Below are 19,368 nucleotides of genomic sequence, written 5' to 3'. Positions count from 1 at the left end.
TGTATGTTGGATGTGTATTTTAATTCTATATACACACACTGGACTATTGCTGAATAAACATACATTACTTCATATATAAGATATAATGATATAACGTTAAGCAGATGTGTTTGAACCGAGCTTAAACTCAGTAATGTGTTTTTTATAATAGAGCCAAAAGGAAGCAGAGATCTTGACATTGAGGTGTACAACACAGAATCTCCGACAGAACTCCTTATTACATGGGCCAGACCACAGAAATGTGCATGGCTTTATCACCATGAAGTAAAGTACAAGGTGCTGAATAGGGACATGTGCAGAGAAGAAGACCATGAATTTACCCTGGCCGACAACACTACGAGGGGTTTTGAAGGGAATTACACACTACGGGGTCTATATCCAAATACCAGGTACAAAGTTGAAGTATCAACGATACTTGGTGAGCAACGAGACTCTTGGGGCAAACGGGAACACACCACAAGGAAAACTGGTAAGATATTTTGAAGTGAAAATGGCAGCATACCCAAATTTTTGAAATGAAGAATATTGTAGCCAAATTAAAATTCAGAATATCACTAATTAGGTGATTTTGGAAATATGGCTAATGGACAAATGTGTTTCGGAAGATCAATAAGACTTGCTTTTTTAAATGTACATGTATTGTCAAAACGAGAGAGATTTTCTGTTTGTGTATCAAAAGAAATGGCTCAATAACATCCCAAAAAGAGAGCGTTGGCATATTGTCACTGTGATCCTCAACAAAATTAAGAAAAGAGGAAACAAAACATGAACCCTGCTATTTCCTTCCACTGGTTCAGATTTTACACTTTTGCTATTTTATGATACCACTCTATGAAATAATGCATGAAAGCAGTAAATAATATTACTTCGTTGCTCATTGCTTGTAAAAAAAAAGAAAGGTCATCTTAGTTTCACTGCAAAGTTCAACAACAAAGCAGCTGACCAGTGGCAGGCATACACAGGGAAAGATTTTTATGCCATTGTGAATGTTCAAAAACCTATGAAATGGAATGAAATGAACATGTGCATCCAGTACAGTACTCATATCATCATCTGTTGTATATTCCATTTCCAAAAATGTATAAGTCTGAAATAGCTACACTTTGCATCGGACAATTTTTATCGAGATCTTCACTAATTATTCCTTCAAGCTATTTGTCAATGTTTATCATTTATTTACCTCCCTTTAGCACCCAGTGGGGCACCTGAAAACGTCGTCAGTGTGGCTGTAAAGTCAACCCAGGCCAACTTCTCCTGGAACCAGCCACAGTGTGGGTCCAGAAATGGAGACATTTCAGAGTACTATGCCCAGATTGTGAAACTGAAAGGTGCTGAAAAGAGAAAGAGCCAAAGTCTTACCATCGATGATACTGTGGTTTCATTCAGTGGTTTGGTGCCGTATTCTGACTATGAATTTCAAGTGAAAGCTAAAAACAAGATAGATTATGGACCCTACAGTGAACCAGTGAAAATCACTACACCTGAAGATTGTAAGTTGTTAACTAGTTCCATATACACAAACTACAACACCATCATCATAGTGCTGATTTAACCCTTTGAGCACCAATGTCAATTTTTGTTGCCTTTACAGAATATACCTCAGCCAAATTTTTTCAGATTTTTGCCAAAATTTTTATAAAGAACTGTAGCCAAGAGAATGTGATTTCCATTTAGTCCAAAATTATCAAAAAAATTACAGAAAAATGCATAAAATTTTGTAAAATTTTGCACTCCAATGTTGGTGGGAAAAATTACAGTGCTCAAAGGGTTTAATCTCCATAAACTATATTTTTTGGCTATTTTTTTTGAACTTTTGTTTTGTGGTTTCCCTACTCTGTAATTTAATGCCAAGTATTTAGCATATCAACACAACCTATATGAGTATAATCTCCATTGTTATTGTTGAAAATTGTATTCTAGTCCCGACTGGAATTCATTTGTAAACAATAAACAATGATCACTACACACATACAAGCTGTGTTGACAAAAAGAATACTCGAAATTTCAGCATGACAAACGGATTAGGGTCAGACACGGTAGTTGATATACAGAAGCAGAATACTGAAAAACTTGCCACAAGTTACAGCTTATGTCCCTTTAAGTATCCATGTAGACTGCCCTACCTACCACATATCAGTCCTTACAGAAGCATTAAATTTAAACTTGTAGGTATATTGCTCAGAAAAATCAATCAGAGCATCAAACTTTAGCTATTTCCATGCTCATTTGCTATTTAGCTTGGCTTGATTGTGCTGCCATACAGATCCATGGCACGCCATTAAATTTGAGGAAGTTTATTATGTCACAGAGAAGATTTTCACATATTACGGACCCTCATCTCAGTGCTGACAAACAAAGCAAGTATGAAACTTTTGCTACCTTAAGTCTGAATTTATAATTGGAGTAGAAAATTATACTAAGACTTCTGAAAAGGTCCTTTTGAAGGTATGCTTTCACCTGTTCCAATTTTGCCACAGTTACCATGGAAAGAGAAAATCTAACCAATCACAGATTTTAAGCGGGTGGCCGCTTTTTAAAAACAGCGCCCTCACATGGGTATTTTGAATACTAAGGAACGCCGCTTTGACCATATATGGGCATACTTAGATTACTAGTGACTGTATACCTTTAATGCAAGGTAATTTACCAGGTCCCAGAAACAAGAAGTTCATATTTAACCAGTGGTTAGTGGTGGTATGAGGTGTCTGAATTTCGTAAGTGTACTTGCATTGACGGGGTCCACACGCTCTTGGAAAATCCTTGAATTTTAAAGCCTCTTGGAAAGTCCTTGAAAAGTCTTTGAAAAGGAAGTTGAGTTCTGAAAAGTCCTGGAAAATCGATAATTCACCCACCATTTTCAAAAACGACAAGATAATCAGTCATGATATATTAAAAGTCACATGTAAATAAAAAAAATATGGTCATTAAAAATTGCTGAAAACATCCTTGAAAGTGCTTGAATTTTATGTGATTTTGAGTGTATGGACTCTTCATGGACATATCACAGACAATGCTGTCAGTGCAGTTGCCAATAGGGACACTGGTTGAAGATATACAGTATGACGGAAGAAAACACATTCATCTTGCAATGATGGTGGACAATACAAAATGTATTACCAGTATTGTCAGTGTTATCTCTGCCATGCAGTGTGTTATCCAGGCACCTTGAACACATAGGGTATATGGCAATGTGCCAACTGTAGACTCATTTGAAGTGTGCCTTGCAAAGTAATAAATCCCTATCAGAGAACTATTAAAATCAAGACAACTCAATGTTTATTTACTGGTCATGGGAATTACTTCAGTGGGTATTGTACCAGAGTATTTCTTTAGAAGAAGAGTGGCTGGTTTACAGTCACAAGTATAGTTTACGCTACCACCACAAATTGACTTGAGTGAGAAGAAAAAATTTATCTTTGGTTTTATTCACACAAAGTCAGATCTCTGCTAAGGACACATCACTGTCCCTCAGAACCCCTTTAATCTTTTGACCGCTAAAGTCAATTTCTGTCACCTTTATAAAATATACCACAAGAAATTTTTTCTGATATTCGCCAAAATTTTGATAAAAATCTGTAGCCAATGAAATATGATATCTATTTGGTCCAAATTATGAAAACATTTACAGAAAAGTGCACAAAAATTAGTAAAATATTGCATTAAAATTTTGTTGGGAAAAATTACAGCAGTCAAAGGGTTACTAACAAATGCCATTCTAGTTTAGAGCATTGCAGCACTACACCGATCATCCCACACATGATGGCTGTTTTCGCTGTGACTTCATCCCCACTCCGATGTTAATTATTAAAGATGTAAGCAGGACTTACATGTGTCTTGTGTATTAGATTTCTTTTCGACTAGGGTTATCAAAAGGCCTCCATTATTTGCTAATAGGGAGGCTGGTTTGTGAAATGTGAATGAATTTCCCTGTTTATGATTTTAGCAACATATCAAAGAACATAAAAAGTTTAAAAGAGACAAAAAATTGAGCTGTGACTTGAAGAACTCACCCACTCAATGCTTAGAGTGGTAATCAATTTACATAACAATACACAATTTGCATATTCTTTTGTTTTGCATTCATGCGCTTGGTTATCAACAATGGGTTGGCCAGAAAACTGGTCCATCCCCTTAAAATCCCTTTGCGGAGAATCCTGGAATTTCCAAAATTGGCAATATACGGTCAGAAGAAAAACCTTTGAAAAGTGAATGCTCATGTACCGGTATACCCTTGTTTAGGTACTGGTATCTGTGTGAATGTATGTAAAATATCAACATAACATTTTCCAGTTACGTACCACTGACATTTCATGTGTGCCCATAGATTTAACCCTTTCCCTGCCAGACAGTATCACTTTCCCATCAGCCAACTCAGTGAAAAGCGGTATTGAGCCAAAACCATACATATTTCCACCCATTTGGCTTGGTCTGTTCCAACAGCTTTAGTCCGTAAAAATCATGTTTACACTATCTGTGATTTCAAGGGCCTTCAAATGTTCAATTTTTTGTTAGCTCACATTTGGTATACCAATGTGAGGTTATCGTATAAGCTGAATCAATTCATTTGCATCTGATTTGCATGTCTGTATATCTGTATATTTGTGGGTGTGTATGTGCGGATGTATGTCCGTCACACAAAAAGGCTCCCATACTGCCAAAGCTACCATCTCAGTATTTGGTGTACGGGTAGATGTAGGGGTTGAGATGTGAATTTGTTCAAATGAACACATCAGTGTCAAAAATGTGCAAATGAGGTAAGAAAAAGTGAAATCCTGCAAATGTGCAGGAGGCATGCCAGTGAGAAACAGGCCAACTCCACTGATCTTGACTCATTTCCTGTCATTGTTTATGAACTGTTACATATTAACAGACCTGCTGAAACCATAGACAGTAGATGGGGGAAGACCGTCTATACTAAACTAAGAGGGGCTTGTTTCTGCTATGCATGTTGCTAAAGTTGACCTCCAGTACCTAAAGTTAGACCTTATTCCTGGCGCAAATAAACTCGGAACACTGAAGTCCCTATATACATAGGAAAACCGCTGGCGATATCCCTATATCGCCAAGTGATTAGCCAAAGCGGTATCGCTACTGAGTTAGATCATCTTACAGTTTGTTTATCGAAAACACTGCGGGGTGCCCATACTGTGTTTCATAGACAAATAGCCATAGCAGAGGCCGTTCATTTTGCGTGAACGTGGTACAAGAAAGGATTGACGTTTTGAGTAAAGTTACTTGGGAAATTTCGATAAGCAGGGAACCTATGAAGCAACCGTTTTGACAGACTTTCCCTCAAAATGAAGAAAGAGTGCAGGTGAGAAAACGGTAGGTGTTGTCATGGAGCTCGCTATCGTTTGGCTTCGTTTCGTTGTGCAGGCGTGTCATCATAAATGCCGTCATTTCCACTATGTAAATTACGCCCGGCATTGTGGTTAAATCTGTATTTTTAACTTTCATTTTTATAAAGTGATCAGCTTACGTTGAGGTTTAAAATGTGCGTCTCTTTCTTATATGTTGTACATGGACCTTTATTCACGTTTTTAATACACCCATCGAGCGATGTAATATCTCGAGCAATTTCCATTCAAAGCGACAGTGTTTCCTTGAGTGAAATTCAAAGTCGCTAAATTTCTAATTTCGTTTCGAAGAAACCGGTTTGTCCATAGACCTTCGTTTCTCGAGGATCTATGGTTTGTCGACCGGTGTAAAGTAGATGCGTATTCTCAGTGAGGAATAGACGGTTGTGAAAATGACCAATGGTACCGGTACGTTATCGGCCGTGCACCGATGCGAGTTGCTAGGTAAAACTTCCTGGCTTTTTTATCCGACATGTCGTAGCGAAATTCTGTGAGAACTAATACTGGCAAGGTTTCGGTTTTCGGAGAATTTCAGTGTATCAGCTGAATATCAAGTTGAAATAAAGCGCGAGTGTGGATGGACCGATGTGAATTTTAACACAAGGAACGCGGTACAAACTAACGTGTAATCTCAAACCACGGCGAGTTGGTTTCGGGCCAATATGACTAAAATCAGATGTAGGTTCCCTGGTCATTGAAATTTACCAACGTAACTTTACTCAAAACGTCAATTCTTTATTGTACCATCGTTCACGCAAAATGAACGGCCTCTGCTAAGGCGTTTTGTCTATGAGACACAGCATGGGCACCCCGCAGTGTTTTCGATAAACAAAGTGTAAGATGATCCAATGCACTAGCGATACCGCTGTTGGCTGATTACTTGGCGATATAGGGATATTCCCAGCGGTTTCCCTATGTATATAGGGACTTCGGTGTTCCAAGTTTATTTGCGCCAGCAATAATTACTTTTGTCATTCTTGTTTTTCTGGTTTAAATATTTCTTGTTGTTTTTCTGGTTGTACTGTGCAGAAATCATTGTCATAACATCAACGTAGAATTTTCCTCCTCTGAACAGATAGAAACAACATTTATTGTTGATCATTGGTAACCCATACTGGTATATACCAATTCTGATCAAATTTGAGCGACACCGTATAATTGCGGTATTTTAAAAATATACCAAATGATACATTGTGCTTCACTAGTTTTAACAAACTTGACCTGATGGTGAATTGTGAACTTGGCAGCATAAGGGTTAAAGATGAAACACAAAGAGGGGCACAAACACAAAACTGGTATCATCAGTAATTAGCGTTGTGCCTTTCACACTGATCTATTCATGGTCATCTTTCGTTTTAATTTATGTTGCATTGTTTTTCTCATATACCAGACCCAGGGCCTCCAACAAATCTTTCCATCAAAAGCAAAACCAACTCATCAGTGACGCTACAGTGGGGGATTCCGACCAAACCGAACGGAAGGATCATTAGTTATAGAGTAGAGTGGCAAAATATTGATGGTGTCCGGACATCTAATGTGACTGAATTAACAGAGAATTTGGAAGAAACAATGATCTATGAAGTGAAAAACTTGGACAGCTCTACTCGATATATATTTTACGTGAGTGTACTATGTATGAATATAGGTACTTTAGCAAAGTGTACTGTATGTATGTATGTATGAAAGCCATAAATTCTACTACTTCACAAATTTCAACAGCAGCCTTGCTTAACCCTTTGAGGACCAAAGTCAGTTTTTTTCACCTTTATAAAACGTAACCTAGACAATTGTTTTCAAGTCCAAACATTTTTTCAGATTTTTTCCAAAAATTTTGATCCAAAACTGTAGACAATGTAAAGTGATGTCCATGTGGTCCAAAATTTTCAAAAGAACACAGAAAAATTCATAAAAATTGGTAAAATGTTCGACTAAAATTTTGGTGGGAAAAATTACAGTATTCAAAGGGTGCAATGAATAACACCCATGCTGTGTCTTCATTAGTACCAACAGAAGGGATCAAATTCCAATAATTTAAGATGCTACAAACTACTGATCATCTTGAAAATGTCAATATTGCAACTTCTGCCTTTCATCACTGTTTTCTCAGTCGTAGTCAGTCGCATCACCGTACCGAACATAAGCATTAAAGAGTGTAGGACCACTGTGACAGGTATTTTGGTCCTTGTAAACTCTTCGTCATATCGGTGTAGTTAGTCCCATGTCACTATATACCTGAAGATTAAGTTCTAGCTATTGGATTGTGCAGAAGTATAAAATAGGCAGTGCACCCTTTAACAAACATGATTTCTGGAAACTTTTCAATTTTAGAAAATGGGGAAATTTCTTTGAGTCAGCTCAAGTCAGGGAACCAAAAATTGTGCTTGCATCGCAGACAATTTGTTTCCATCATGGTGGATCATATTAGCAGTTTGAGGTCACTGTGTAAATCAGTTGTACTTTCTTTTCTGTTCCAGGTTGCTGCTCTTACGTCTGTCGGAAGAGGAAAAATGGCTCATTCCAACTCAGTAGAGACAGACGTTGGAGGTAAAGTAAACAAATTCAATGATTTGATTCACATAAAGGAACAACTTGATCATTAGTTTTATGGGAGTGTTTGCTAATGCTTAACACACAAAATAGTGTTATTTCTAAGTGATCATATTCAAGGATATTGTTTTTCTGGTGAAAGTACGATTTTCTTAGATCACGTGCTGTGTCTTTCCAAATTAGCATGGAATGCCTTGAACACATATCGTAAGTAAGGTATGGGGGTAGAGGCTTGCCAGGCTTGGTTGCTAGCATGGAAATATAGACAGTGTGTTCATAAATGGCAAAAGTGGAATCGCCCATCGGGAATCACGCACTCTGTTTGTTGAAGTTTGCGTGTAAACGAGAATGAACGAATACAAGGTAATGTCTGATCAAGTCAATTTTGAGAAAAGGGTGTGATATATGGTAGAATATGGCTCAGGAACAGTTTTTCAGACTATCAGCCATAGTAACGCTTTTCCATGCTCAGTGTGCTGCTTTTGTGGATTATTTTGATGCCTGCGGAGTAAACGAAGTGTTCAGTACCTTGTTTTATGAAAACAAAAATTCCTGACAGAGTTAACACAGAGTTTATTGGCCAATTTGAATTTTGCATATCAATAAATTGTATGTAATTTGTTTCTGACAACATTGCATGCTGATCTCTGACGTTTATTCTTGATTTTAAAAGTGAAATTCCTTGAGGAAATTTTTAGGGAATGCTCCTAACTTTCTGTTTTAAGGTGCACATTACTTAACACTTTGCACCCTGACCCCCTGGTGACCTATGACATCATGCGGACATTTTTGTCCAAGTCGGGTTCAAAGGGTTAAATGAATTGTGTTTTCCCAGAATACAGTAAATGACAGACCCCATCAATGTTACGTTGCTTATGATGCATGTATGTGTCTCTTCTAGTTCCAGGCCAACCCATAAATTTGGAAGCAAAAGGCAAAACCCAGACCTCTATTACGATAACATGGCATAAACCTGCACAACCTGCACAAGCTAAAGTTATCACAAAGTATCAAGTAAGTCGTACTGTACTTAGAAATTTGTAAATAGTGTTTATTGATGTGTTCTGTTTTGTGTAGTTGTACTATTTGTACTTCTTCTCTTCTAATGTAGTATTTTCTTGTATTCAAGAATTGCTGTCAATGACGTTTAACCCTTTGAGCGCTGTAAATTTTCCCACCAAAATTTTTGCGCAAAATTTTACCAATTTTTAATGAAATTTTTGTAATTTTTTTGATAATTTTGGATCAAATGGACACTATTTTTTATAGGCAACAGTTTTTGATCAAAATTTAGGGAAAAAAACTGAAAAAATTGGCTTGGTTTCATTTTATAAAAGCGGCAAAAATTGACTTTGGCACTCAAAGGGTTAATGTAAATTATTTACTAGGGTTTTTGAAATCTCTTCAATGTGTCCTGACAATACAATTTCTGTTAAATGAAAAGCCGTTAACAATATCTGGTAAATGAACAGCTATGGCCACCTTTACAAATGGATGGAATAGTGATTTTGCTGGTGTTGTTTTGAGATGATGAACATGTATGGTGGTGTGGCAGCATTGCCTTTGATTACACTGGTTTGCAAACAGAAGATTGTCAAGTACACGGAAGATATACAGTGTATGCATACATGTACCGGTAGCCTATTTTAAATAGGAGAGTCTGTTACAGATCTATGATTTCACCCATTGTTCCACTGACTAGTCCCACAGTGGCTTGTAAAGATAATGTTGACAAAAACTGAAACCAGTTTTCTCCAACACTATATCAGAATAGCGCTGATCGCAAATGACTTCATTTTTTCTCTCATTAATATGCGTAAATAAAAATTTGTCCCCATTGTCCGCATAAACAATGAAAATAAAACCTGCTAGTGTTACAATAGCTACTAAAAGTCACACTTATTCGTATGAATTTATGGCTCAGACTACAAGCTGCAACAACAGCCACACATACAACAACGAAGTTTGTCCAAAATTTAGGCAGCTGGTGTCGCGTACGTGCAGCCATACTTTAGTAACAAACCTGAAATCGCAATCAACACTATTACAGATGCTACAAAGTTTTCAAAATGAAGTTAATGACATCACTTGATTCAGAAGCTTGACTTTGGAGTATATCCATACATAATAAAGTGTCTACCCAAGCCCCCCACTATTCTTCAAATAAAAGGTAGTCAAGGGACATAAAAGCTATACTAGCTACATGTACTTGTAGCAACTTGTAGGAATAGCTGTGAAAGTCAAACTTTTGCAAATACCATACTCGCTAGGTTTTGCTAATGCTGCATTGCAGCCCATGGAATTAGCAAATCAAAATTTTGTGCACAGTCACGTCAAAGCACACACGTTCACATCGTTGATTGGCTCAGTGTCGTGTCCCCCTTCTCCTTCAGATACACATAGAGTCAACGGAGAGTTTGAATCCCAACGTGGTACTTAAACCTTATGAAGAAAACTTTGTTGAGTCTGGCAAGACAGAGTACACCATACCAGATCTGGTAGCCAGCACCAAGTATAAAATATCAGTACGTGCGTTTACTGTCGCAGGCCCTGGAGGGTGGTCTAAAGCCATAATGGTCAATACAAAGATCAAAGGTAAATGAAACATCCATAAGTCTTGTGAGTGATAAGTGGTTTTAGATGTGATTTGTTACACTAAATACAGAGTTTCACTAGCACCTCAAATTTTTCTGTAACTTTCTTTCAAAACAACAGCGGCAGAGAGCCAAATTTAAATTTAACATGTTATACAAACTGTTGAATTTTTATGTGTCATTTTATGACTGTGAAATGCAACCAATACAAACTATTTCATCAGATATGCCTGTTGCTTGGAATATTTGGAAGGTTTCCTGTAATTCATGGCCAAATGTTCTATTTACAATGGTACATGTCTCCCACAAAAAACCTCTGAAAAACTGCAAAAGCAGACCTCAGTAGTTCATTGATTTTCATTTCCACTTGAGTGTACAGATCCCATCATGAACAATGATTTGTTTTCCTGTCTTTCAGTGCCAGACAAGTCGGAGATTCCTCCACCAGTGATAGTAGGCAGAGTAACAGATTCCACTCTGAAAGTTGAGCTACACAGTGTTCAGAGTGACACTGCCTTTATCAGGTATGCAACAAGAGTGGTCAGCAAAAAATATGGGATCATGTAGAGGTATACCGTGTAGAATCTCAGGTGTCATTACTGTTTTCTCTTAAGGTAGAATACACCTCGGGGACAGATATCTTTTACAATATTCATTTGGCCTGCCACTTGTGGCGGCTCATTTTGAAGTCTATTGAGTAAAAAAAAGTTTTCACCCTCTCAATTTTGCGAAATTCAGGAAATTTATTTTACCCCATAAAGATAACATATAGATGGCAGCCATTTTGAATTTCAAATATTGGTAAAATTGCTTCTCTAGTACCCAAATTTGCACAGTAATCCCGATTTCTGTTCTTGATTTTGAAAGAGAATGATTGAAAGTTTGCTTGAGAAAGTCTGAGGAAAAGTTTAAGTTTCATTTTGAAGGCGTGAAGTACCTTGATTTGACCACATTCAAATACCAAAGGGGACCCAATTAAATGTTGGCAGCTAACTGCAGAACATCAACTGGTTCCCCATCTTTATAAAAATCCCATGCTATGCATAGCATGTTAAATGCGATGCTCTTACTTTTCCTTCAACAACACTTTGTTGTATTCAAAGTAACTCAGTATGCCTAAACAATCACCTGACAGCAGTACAAACAAGTCCAGGTGTACAAACACGCATAGAAATACACCTATTTCTTGTTTATATTGTAATCCATTCGGAATCTTGGATCACCTCATTCCATGTCGCAAATTAGTCAAGTTATTGATTCTAATTCTCACTTTACTCTTTCTTATGCTGTTCTTCCAGTGCATTCAAGTTGCTGGTCAACAAGACAGATACAAACAGGAGGAAACGGGATGTCAGCAATGATGGATGGCGTATGGTGGATTACCAGACAGCAATGGCGCAGGGCTTGCCGTACTACGTAACAGCCGAGTTCAGTGGGAACCAAACCCTTCCTGAAACATTTATTGTGGGAGATGGAAAGATATATCGTGGTTACTACAATGCGCCACTGGAAGCGTATGCTCAATACCAGCTTCACCTTGTCCTGGTTTCAACCACTCCTGAGGTAGGATATTGCCTAAAGGCATGTTGGGAAAAATTATTAAATCATTCTCCCCCATTTCCAATGATTGTGAAGTTACACAATGTAACATGTAATGCTGTTATTTACCGGTCAAATAACTTACGATTTGTAATTTTTCTCATTTCTCAAGGACAGATATTCAGGCTCTCAAACATTTATGGACTGTAACTTTTTCTCAGAATGTATCATGAAAAATAAGGCAAACTTTATTAGCAATGGGCTTATTAGGAAGTAGTTGCAAAATGCCATTAACTGATTAACCCAGGCAGTCTGTTTGGGATTTATATTTGATATGGATTTCCCAGGGAAAAATGTTCTATTTCTTTAAGTTCTGTATGATCCATAGTGTCCGGTGTGCAGCAGAATTAATTGTCTGTATAGACTGCTTCTTTCCAATTCTGAGTGGAGATAGGCATGCAGAGGAAAAACGTTAGCATGAAACACTTCTGAGAATATTGCCGAAACTTACTTTTACAGTATTCATAGATGGCTCAACCTGTATTTGTTTCTTTTTTAGGAAACTCAAATAGTGCTTTCACAAGGGTCAGAAATGATACCAGGTATGTGTGGCTTACTGTGACATGCACAATAACATGTACAGGCTTACTATGACATGCACAATAACATGTACAGGCTTACTATGCCATGCACAATAACATGTACAGGCTTACTATGCCATGCACAATAACATGTACAGGCTTACTATGACATGCACAATAACATGTACAGGCTTACTATGACATGCACAATAACATGTACAGGCTTACTATGACATGCACAATAACATGTACAGGCTTACCATGACATGCACAATAACATGTACAGGCTTACTATGCCATGCACAATAACATGTACAGGCTTACTATGACATGCACAATAACATGTACAGGCTTACCATGACATGTACAGGCGTATGTACAGGCTTATATGCTATGTACAATAACATGTACAGGCTTACCGTGACATGTACAATAAAATGTACAGGCTTATTGTGGCATGTACAATAAAACTTACAGGCTAACTGTGGCATGTACATGTACAGGCTTACTGTGACATGTACCATAAACTTGATGAACTTGATGAAACTTTCAATGAGAAACAAGGAACATTCACTGTTTAAATGGTGAGATCTTATTGAATAGCCAGCACTTGAGGACTGTGGCACGAAAGCGGCAGTCTTCAATCCCTGGTTCTTGTATTAGTGTTTGTTGACATTGAGTATGTACGGTGATGTCAGTCCTTTGTTTTCCTTTGAAAGTCACGTCTGGTCAGTCAATTTGATCAAAGACAAAGCTGATCAAAAAACTGCCCTTGTATGTCCAGAACATAGTCATGAAGCAAGTGTTATCAAACATTTTGGCTCTAATACCCCTGAAAAAAAATCTGAACATACTGACAGAAGACAGTGACAGTGAAAATTTCTGATAGGTAGCTGTTGTTCCAACCTCACTATAACAGCCATATCAGCGGTAGTTGCATACCAAATAAAAAGCAGCAAGTGCACAACACAAGCTTCAACCTCTTGACTCTTAAGCTGAAACAATTCACGTAGCTGTGGACAAAAAATGAGTAGTTGTGCTACGAGATAGAAAAATCCGTTGCTCAGATTTAAGCAAAGGGATCGTATCATAATCTTACTTATTCAGGCATCACAATGGCATGTAAAACATTCATACTTTTTTACGGTCCTTATGGTAACTTCAAGACACTATGTATAAAATTCATGTGTCTCAGATTGGATTCTAAACAATCTTATGATGTAACTTGAATGACTGCACTGCATACCGCATTTTGAACCTCCAAGATTTGAACACTGGCAAATAGTCACTACCATGTCTTTATATATGCCAACATTTCAGTACTTATCAGGGCACAACATGGTGCTCCCCTTGAAAATGAAAATTTGAAACATTTCGTCATGCTGTGTTTAACCCTTTCACCCCCAGTTGCCTGTGTACAGGTCCAACTTTACCATAGAAAACAATGGATTTGGGACAAACCATGGTGGTGAAAAGGTTAAGCAATGTTCAAAGTAGAGTGACATCAGGTGTCACATGGAAAATGGTCAGATCAGAGAAGGAAAATTTACCAATACCTGAAATTCAAAATGGCCGCCATTCCATGTGTTAATTCGATCAGAAAAATATACATTTAGATCATCTCTAAAGCATGATATTTTAACTCCATTTTTTTGTACATTTTCCAAAATGACTTGGCACAAGTTGTAAACCGTTGAAGAATTGTTAGCTTTTCAAAGAGGGACATTCTACCTAATCTCCTGATTTATTGTTACTTTCAGTTTCAAGTTCAGAAAAAGAAATCTCTCCAATTATGTTGGCCGCCATCGTTGGAGTAGCATTGGTTGTGCTGGCAATCGTGATAGCAGCTTGTATCATAGTGCGGTAAGTTCAGCCCAGGGATTCCGTACCGTGTTCATTCAAACATATACCATTCCACATCTCTCTCAACTGAGTGATTTACGACCGATAAGGTCGTCTGGGACCTCACTAGGATAAATATAGGCAAGCTACTTTATCTTTAAGCCCTCATGCCTGCCCTCTCAACAAAAGAAAAGCCAGGCTTCAACTTAATTCCATGTCACACGCCCTGTTAGTAAACAGTTATATTTGCATTGAAATATACTCATGTGAGAAAGATAAGAAATGATGAAAATAAAGTTCGTAAAATTTACGTCAGAATTCTTGACATAATATAATCATCAGACTGTCAAAGCAAACAAAAAATTTAAGGTCTAGTTTTATAAGTCACCTCACGCTCTGACTTTGTTGCAAAGAAATTTTAACTCCTATTTTGTTTGTAACTAAGATAGAGTAAGATAGTTGACCTTTTCCTTGCCACATAAATAAACAACTCTCATCCTAGACTTTTACAGACCGGAATGTCAGAGGGGGCACATTAAACATGCACTTTTGAAAGAATATTAAAACTAAAGTTACCATGTACTTTTTAGGGGGGCAGGGTCAAATTTCTTCTAAGCAGGTCATTCACGAGACTGCCCTCTGTGTCAAGTCAAATAAAAACTTTTGAAACTTTCTTTCATTGAAAAAGTAAGTCGATATAAGAGTAAAATTTTGAAATTTTAAGCGTCTCAAAATCTTTAGAAGATATATTTCAACCATAACAAATTTATATGTTGAAGTTAATTCTCACCTTGAAAACGTTGTAAACTTTTTTCTCAAACTTGTCTCAAGTAAAGTTTTCTCTACCATTCTCTTTCATAATCATGAATAAAGTTAAAGTCGCTGTGTAAAGTTGGGATGAAAGACTCAAATTGCCTTCTATTAACTTGAAATTCAAAACGGCCGGTATACCCTGTGTGAACTCCAGGGGGGGAAAAAAGAGGTTTTGATGGTGAAACTATTCGATGGTGAAATTATTTATTCCGCAAGCTTCAAAATGAGTATCACACAACCATACCAGAAAATCATTGTAAAAATTAGAGAGTTTAAATAATTGTCCCGTGGATGAATTCTACATATCACTGTTCTAAATTTAGTCAGTACTGTAGCAATTAAAACAGACTCATTGAAGTTCCCATCAAAAGTATAGAACTAGGTTGTCCTTTTCTTGTTCCAGTGATAATTGTGTGAATGTAAAACTTATTGAAAATTTGCCTCTTCTCTTTCAGAAAAAGTGTGAATAAATATAATTCCTGAAGGTTATGAAATTAGATCTCTTGTATAGCTTTGATTATTGTAGCCGTCAAAGCTCTCCATATTGCAAATATTGCCTCAACATTTCCTTGTAATTTCTGACAAGCAAGTTTCAGAATATTATCAGCATTTATGGCAGACATGAGAAATCCATTGTTACTATATCATTTGCAGTTTTTTGGGCTAGTGTTCAAACACGACAGTAAACACACTGTGCAATTTGATCAATAAAATGTGTTTGACTGTTCTGTACCAGTAGGTATCAAAGGGAGATGAAGAAGACGCCGGCGGTTGTTGAGAATGGCAGAGCTCCGATCTACAAACCACCCAAGGATCGTAGACCGATGTACATCAAGACTCCAACCGGCAACGTTGATGTACATGAACTAGAAGGTAAAAGAAAGCTTTATGCTTAGAATGTTGCAAATTTCCACGGTCATGCTCTTGTAAAGTGTATAAAGTTGTGCTGACGTCAACTGAAATGCTGTAGTGTACACCTGTTGAGCTGTGTGGTTCTAGTCTGTGTCCTCTCCACCACAAACTGATGACTATGGTTTTTCAGCTTTATCCAGATAGTTTATCTACCATGCTTGGCCTCCCATGTAAATCTGTTGATTATGATGATTTTATCAATATACACTTTTTTAATTTGAAAGTTCAATCATAATGATTTTTTGTTGATGGAAAATATTCAGTGGCCTCAAGGCAGGCAATATACAAGCTATGCAATACAAGGATAATTGCCCTTTATTAATCCTTGCCAGATGAGTTAAATGACCCTATCTAAATAACCTCGAATGTACTGGGAAAGTATTGGGAATTGGATGGAAATACTCATAAATTGATGTTTTGTTTTTACAGAATTGAAGCCCCAGGTAGGCGGTGACCTGGGGATTAAATTACGAGATTTGGCTGAGTACATCAAAAATCGAAGAGCCAACAGCTTTCAAGGGTTTGTGGAAGAATATGAGGTAAACGAGTGCTTGCATGTAAATGATATCATGATATATTGATAGTGTAACCAAACAAGAAGGTTATAGAATCTATGTTGTGATCGAACAAAATCATGAATAGGTGTAGTCACCTCCAAAACTTCATATGCTTGTTATGCATGTTCCACTGTAATAAAGAAAATTTGAGAGGTATTCTTGAATATATGTTGTTGTAGCAATATTATCTGAGGGCTTGTCTGGGTCAATGCATTCTTTGAAAGTCCCTAAAAGTCTGAGAAAATGAAATTGAGTCTTGGAAAGTCGAGGAAAATTGATAATCCACCCACAATTTTCATAAATGACAAGATGATGATATTGTAAAATGATACATAAAATGATATATAAAAAATGATATATTGTAAAAATGATTTCTTGAAATTCCTTGAATTTTAAGTGACTTTGAATGTATGGATTCTGGTTTGCTTTGTAAAGCACTGGATGGCACAACTGCAAAGCAGCTATCTCTTTCTCTAAATTGACAAACAGTTGCTGTCTTTGTTAGTCCCCACAGACACCGTCCGGGGGACTTATAGGTTTGGTCATGTCCGTGTGTGTGCGTCCGTGCGTGCGTGCGTCCGTGCGTCTGTCCGTTCACGCAGATATCTCAGAGATGTAAAGAGCGATTTCATTCAAACTTAGTACAAGGATTACTTCATATGTCATACAGATGCACGTCAATTTGTTTTGTGATACGATCCAATATGGCCGCCAGGCGGCATTTTATTACGATTTTTTCATGTAAAGAGCCATAACTCAGACATGTTTCAACCGATTTTATTCAAAGTTGGTACAAGGACATCGACCAATGTCATAGATATGTACATTGATTTTTTTTGTGATACGATCCAATATGGCCGCCAGGCGGCCATTTTATTACAATTTTTTTCATGTATAGAGCCATAACTCAGACATGTTTCAACCGATTTTATTCAAAATTGGTACAAGGACATTGACCAATGTCATAGATATGTACATTGATTTGTTTTGTGATATGATCCAATATGGCCGCCAGGCGGCCATTTTATTACGATTTTTTCATGTAAAGAGCCATAACTCAGACATGTTTCAACCGATTTTATTCAAAATTGGTACAAGGACATTGACCAATGTCATAGATATGTACATTGATTTGTTTTGTGATATGATCCAATATGGCCGCCAGGCGGCCATTTTATTACGATTTTTTCATGTAAAGAGCCATAACTCAGACATTTTTCAACCGATTTTATTCAAAGTTGGTACAAGGACATTGATCAATGTCATAGATAGGCACGTTGATTTTTTTGGTGATACGATCCAATATGGCCGCCAGGCGGCCATTTTATTACGATTTTTTCATGTAAGGAGCCATAACTCAGGCATATCTCAACCCATTTTATTCAAAGTTGGTACAAGGACATTGACCCATGTCATACATATGTACATCGATTCGTTTTGTGATACGATCCAATATGGCTGCCAGGCAGCCATTTTATTACGATGTTTTCATGTACAGAGCCATAATACTCAGACATGTATCAAGCGAATTTATTCAAAGTTGGTACAAGGAGATTGACTAATGTCATACATATGCATGTCAATTTGTTATGTGATACAATCCAATATGGCTGCCGTGCGGCCATTTTGTTACGATTTTTTCATGTACAGAGCCATAATTCTCAGGTATATCTCAACCGATTTTATTCAAAGTTGGTACAAGGACATTAACCTATGTCATACATATGTAGGTCAATGGCAGCCATTTTGTTACAATTTTTTCATGTCCTTAGCCAAAACTTGGGCACATCTCAACTAATTTTATTCACGGATTTTATTGAAACATAGTACAAGGACATTGACCTATGTCATACATATGCACATTGATTTGTTTTGTGATACAATCCAATATGGCCGCAGTGGTGCCATTTTTTTTTCTGAATTTTTCATGTCCGGAACCATAACTCAGACTTGTATCAAGCGAATTTATTCAAAGTTGGTACAAGGACATTGACTTATTTATATTAAATGTATGTCGATTTGTTTCACGAGATGGTCCAATATGGCCACATGGTAGCAATTTTGTTATGGTTGTTTCATGTCGAGAGCCATAACTCTGGCAAGTCTCAACTGATCTTATTCGAAGTTGGTACATGGACTTTGACTTATGTTATACATATACGTGTTGATTTTTTAAACAGTAAGATCAAATATCGCTGCATGGCTGTGATTTTGTTACAATTTTCGAATGTACAGAGCCATAACTCAGACATATTTCCACCAGTATCATTCAAAGTTGGTACAAGGACATTGACCTATTTCATACATATGCTCGTCAATTTGTTTCACGTCATGTAGCAGTAACATGTCAATTATTGAAGTTTCGTAAGTAGGCTGATATGTCAAGAAATACTGCATCAAATTCATGAAATTTTGTACAGATGTTAAGCTCACATTGCTTTAACATTGAAAAAGACATTTATCAGTGTCATTTTCATTAATTTTTAATTGCATAAGTAATGAACTTTCCTAATTAGAGTGATATAGCCACAAATTAATACAACGTCAAATTTGATGAACCTTGATACAGATGTTGATCTCATAGTGTTGTAAATACTGCATCAAGAAATATGGTAACAGTGATAAT

The 19,368-nt window shown here is 37.0% G+C and overlaps 1 protein-coding gene across 2 annotated transcripts in view; it reads left to right on the top strand.

Annotated features, from left to right (window-relative positions):
* The window catches only part of LOC139138551 (receptor-type tyrosine-protein phosphatase kappa-like), a 60,598-nt gene that overhangs the window by 26,925 nt on the left and 14,305 nt on the right, over nucleotides 1-19,368 (top strand). Inside the window, exons 10-21 of one of the 2 annotated variants that reach the window (XM_070706972.1) lie at nucleotides 152-469; nucleotides 1,191-1,490; nucleotides 6,748-6,977; nucleotides 7,832-7,901; nucleotides 8,806-8,918; nucleotides 10,298-10,499; nucleotides 10,917-11,022; nucleotides 11,797-12,061; nucleotides 12,597-12,639; nucleotides 14,379-14,481; nucleotides 16,013-16,146; nucleotides 16,615-16,724. In XM_070706972.1, the coding sequence (XP_070563073.1) occupies nucleotides 152-469; nucleotides 1,191-1,490; nucleotides 6,748-6,977; nucleotides 7,832-7,901; nucleotides 8,806-8,918; nucleotides 10,298-10,499; nucleotides 10,917-11,022; nucleotides 11,797-12,061; nucleotides 12,597-12,639; nucleotides 14,379-14,481; nucleotides 16,013-16,146; nucleotides 16,615-16,724 (1,994 nt within the window). Of the gene's footprint in view, nucleotides 1-151; nucleotides 470-1,190; nucleotides 1,491-6,747; nucleotides 6,978-7,831; nucleotides 7,902-8,805; nucleotides 8,919-10,297; nucleotides 10,500-10,916; nucleotides 11,023-11,796; nucleotides 12,062-12,596; nucleotides 12,640-14,378; nucleotides 14,482-16,009; nucleotides 16,147-16,614; nucleotides 16,725-19,368 lie in introns of both variants that reach the window. The other variant, XM_070706971.1, reaches the window with a different exon arrangement.

The sequence above is a fragment of the Ptychodera flava genome, chromosome 8, assembly GCF_041260155.1.
Source record: "Ptychodera flava strain L36383 chromosome 8, AS_Pfla_20210202, whole genome shotgun sequence".
Classification (NCBI taxonomy): domain Eukaryota; kingdom Metazoa; phylum Hemichordata; class Enteropneusta; family Ptychoderidae; genus Ptychodera; species Ptychodera flava.
Note: the sequence above shows the minus strand (reverse complement) of the source record. Positions and strands in the feature narration are given on the sequence as shown.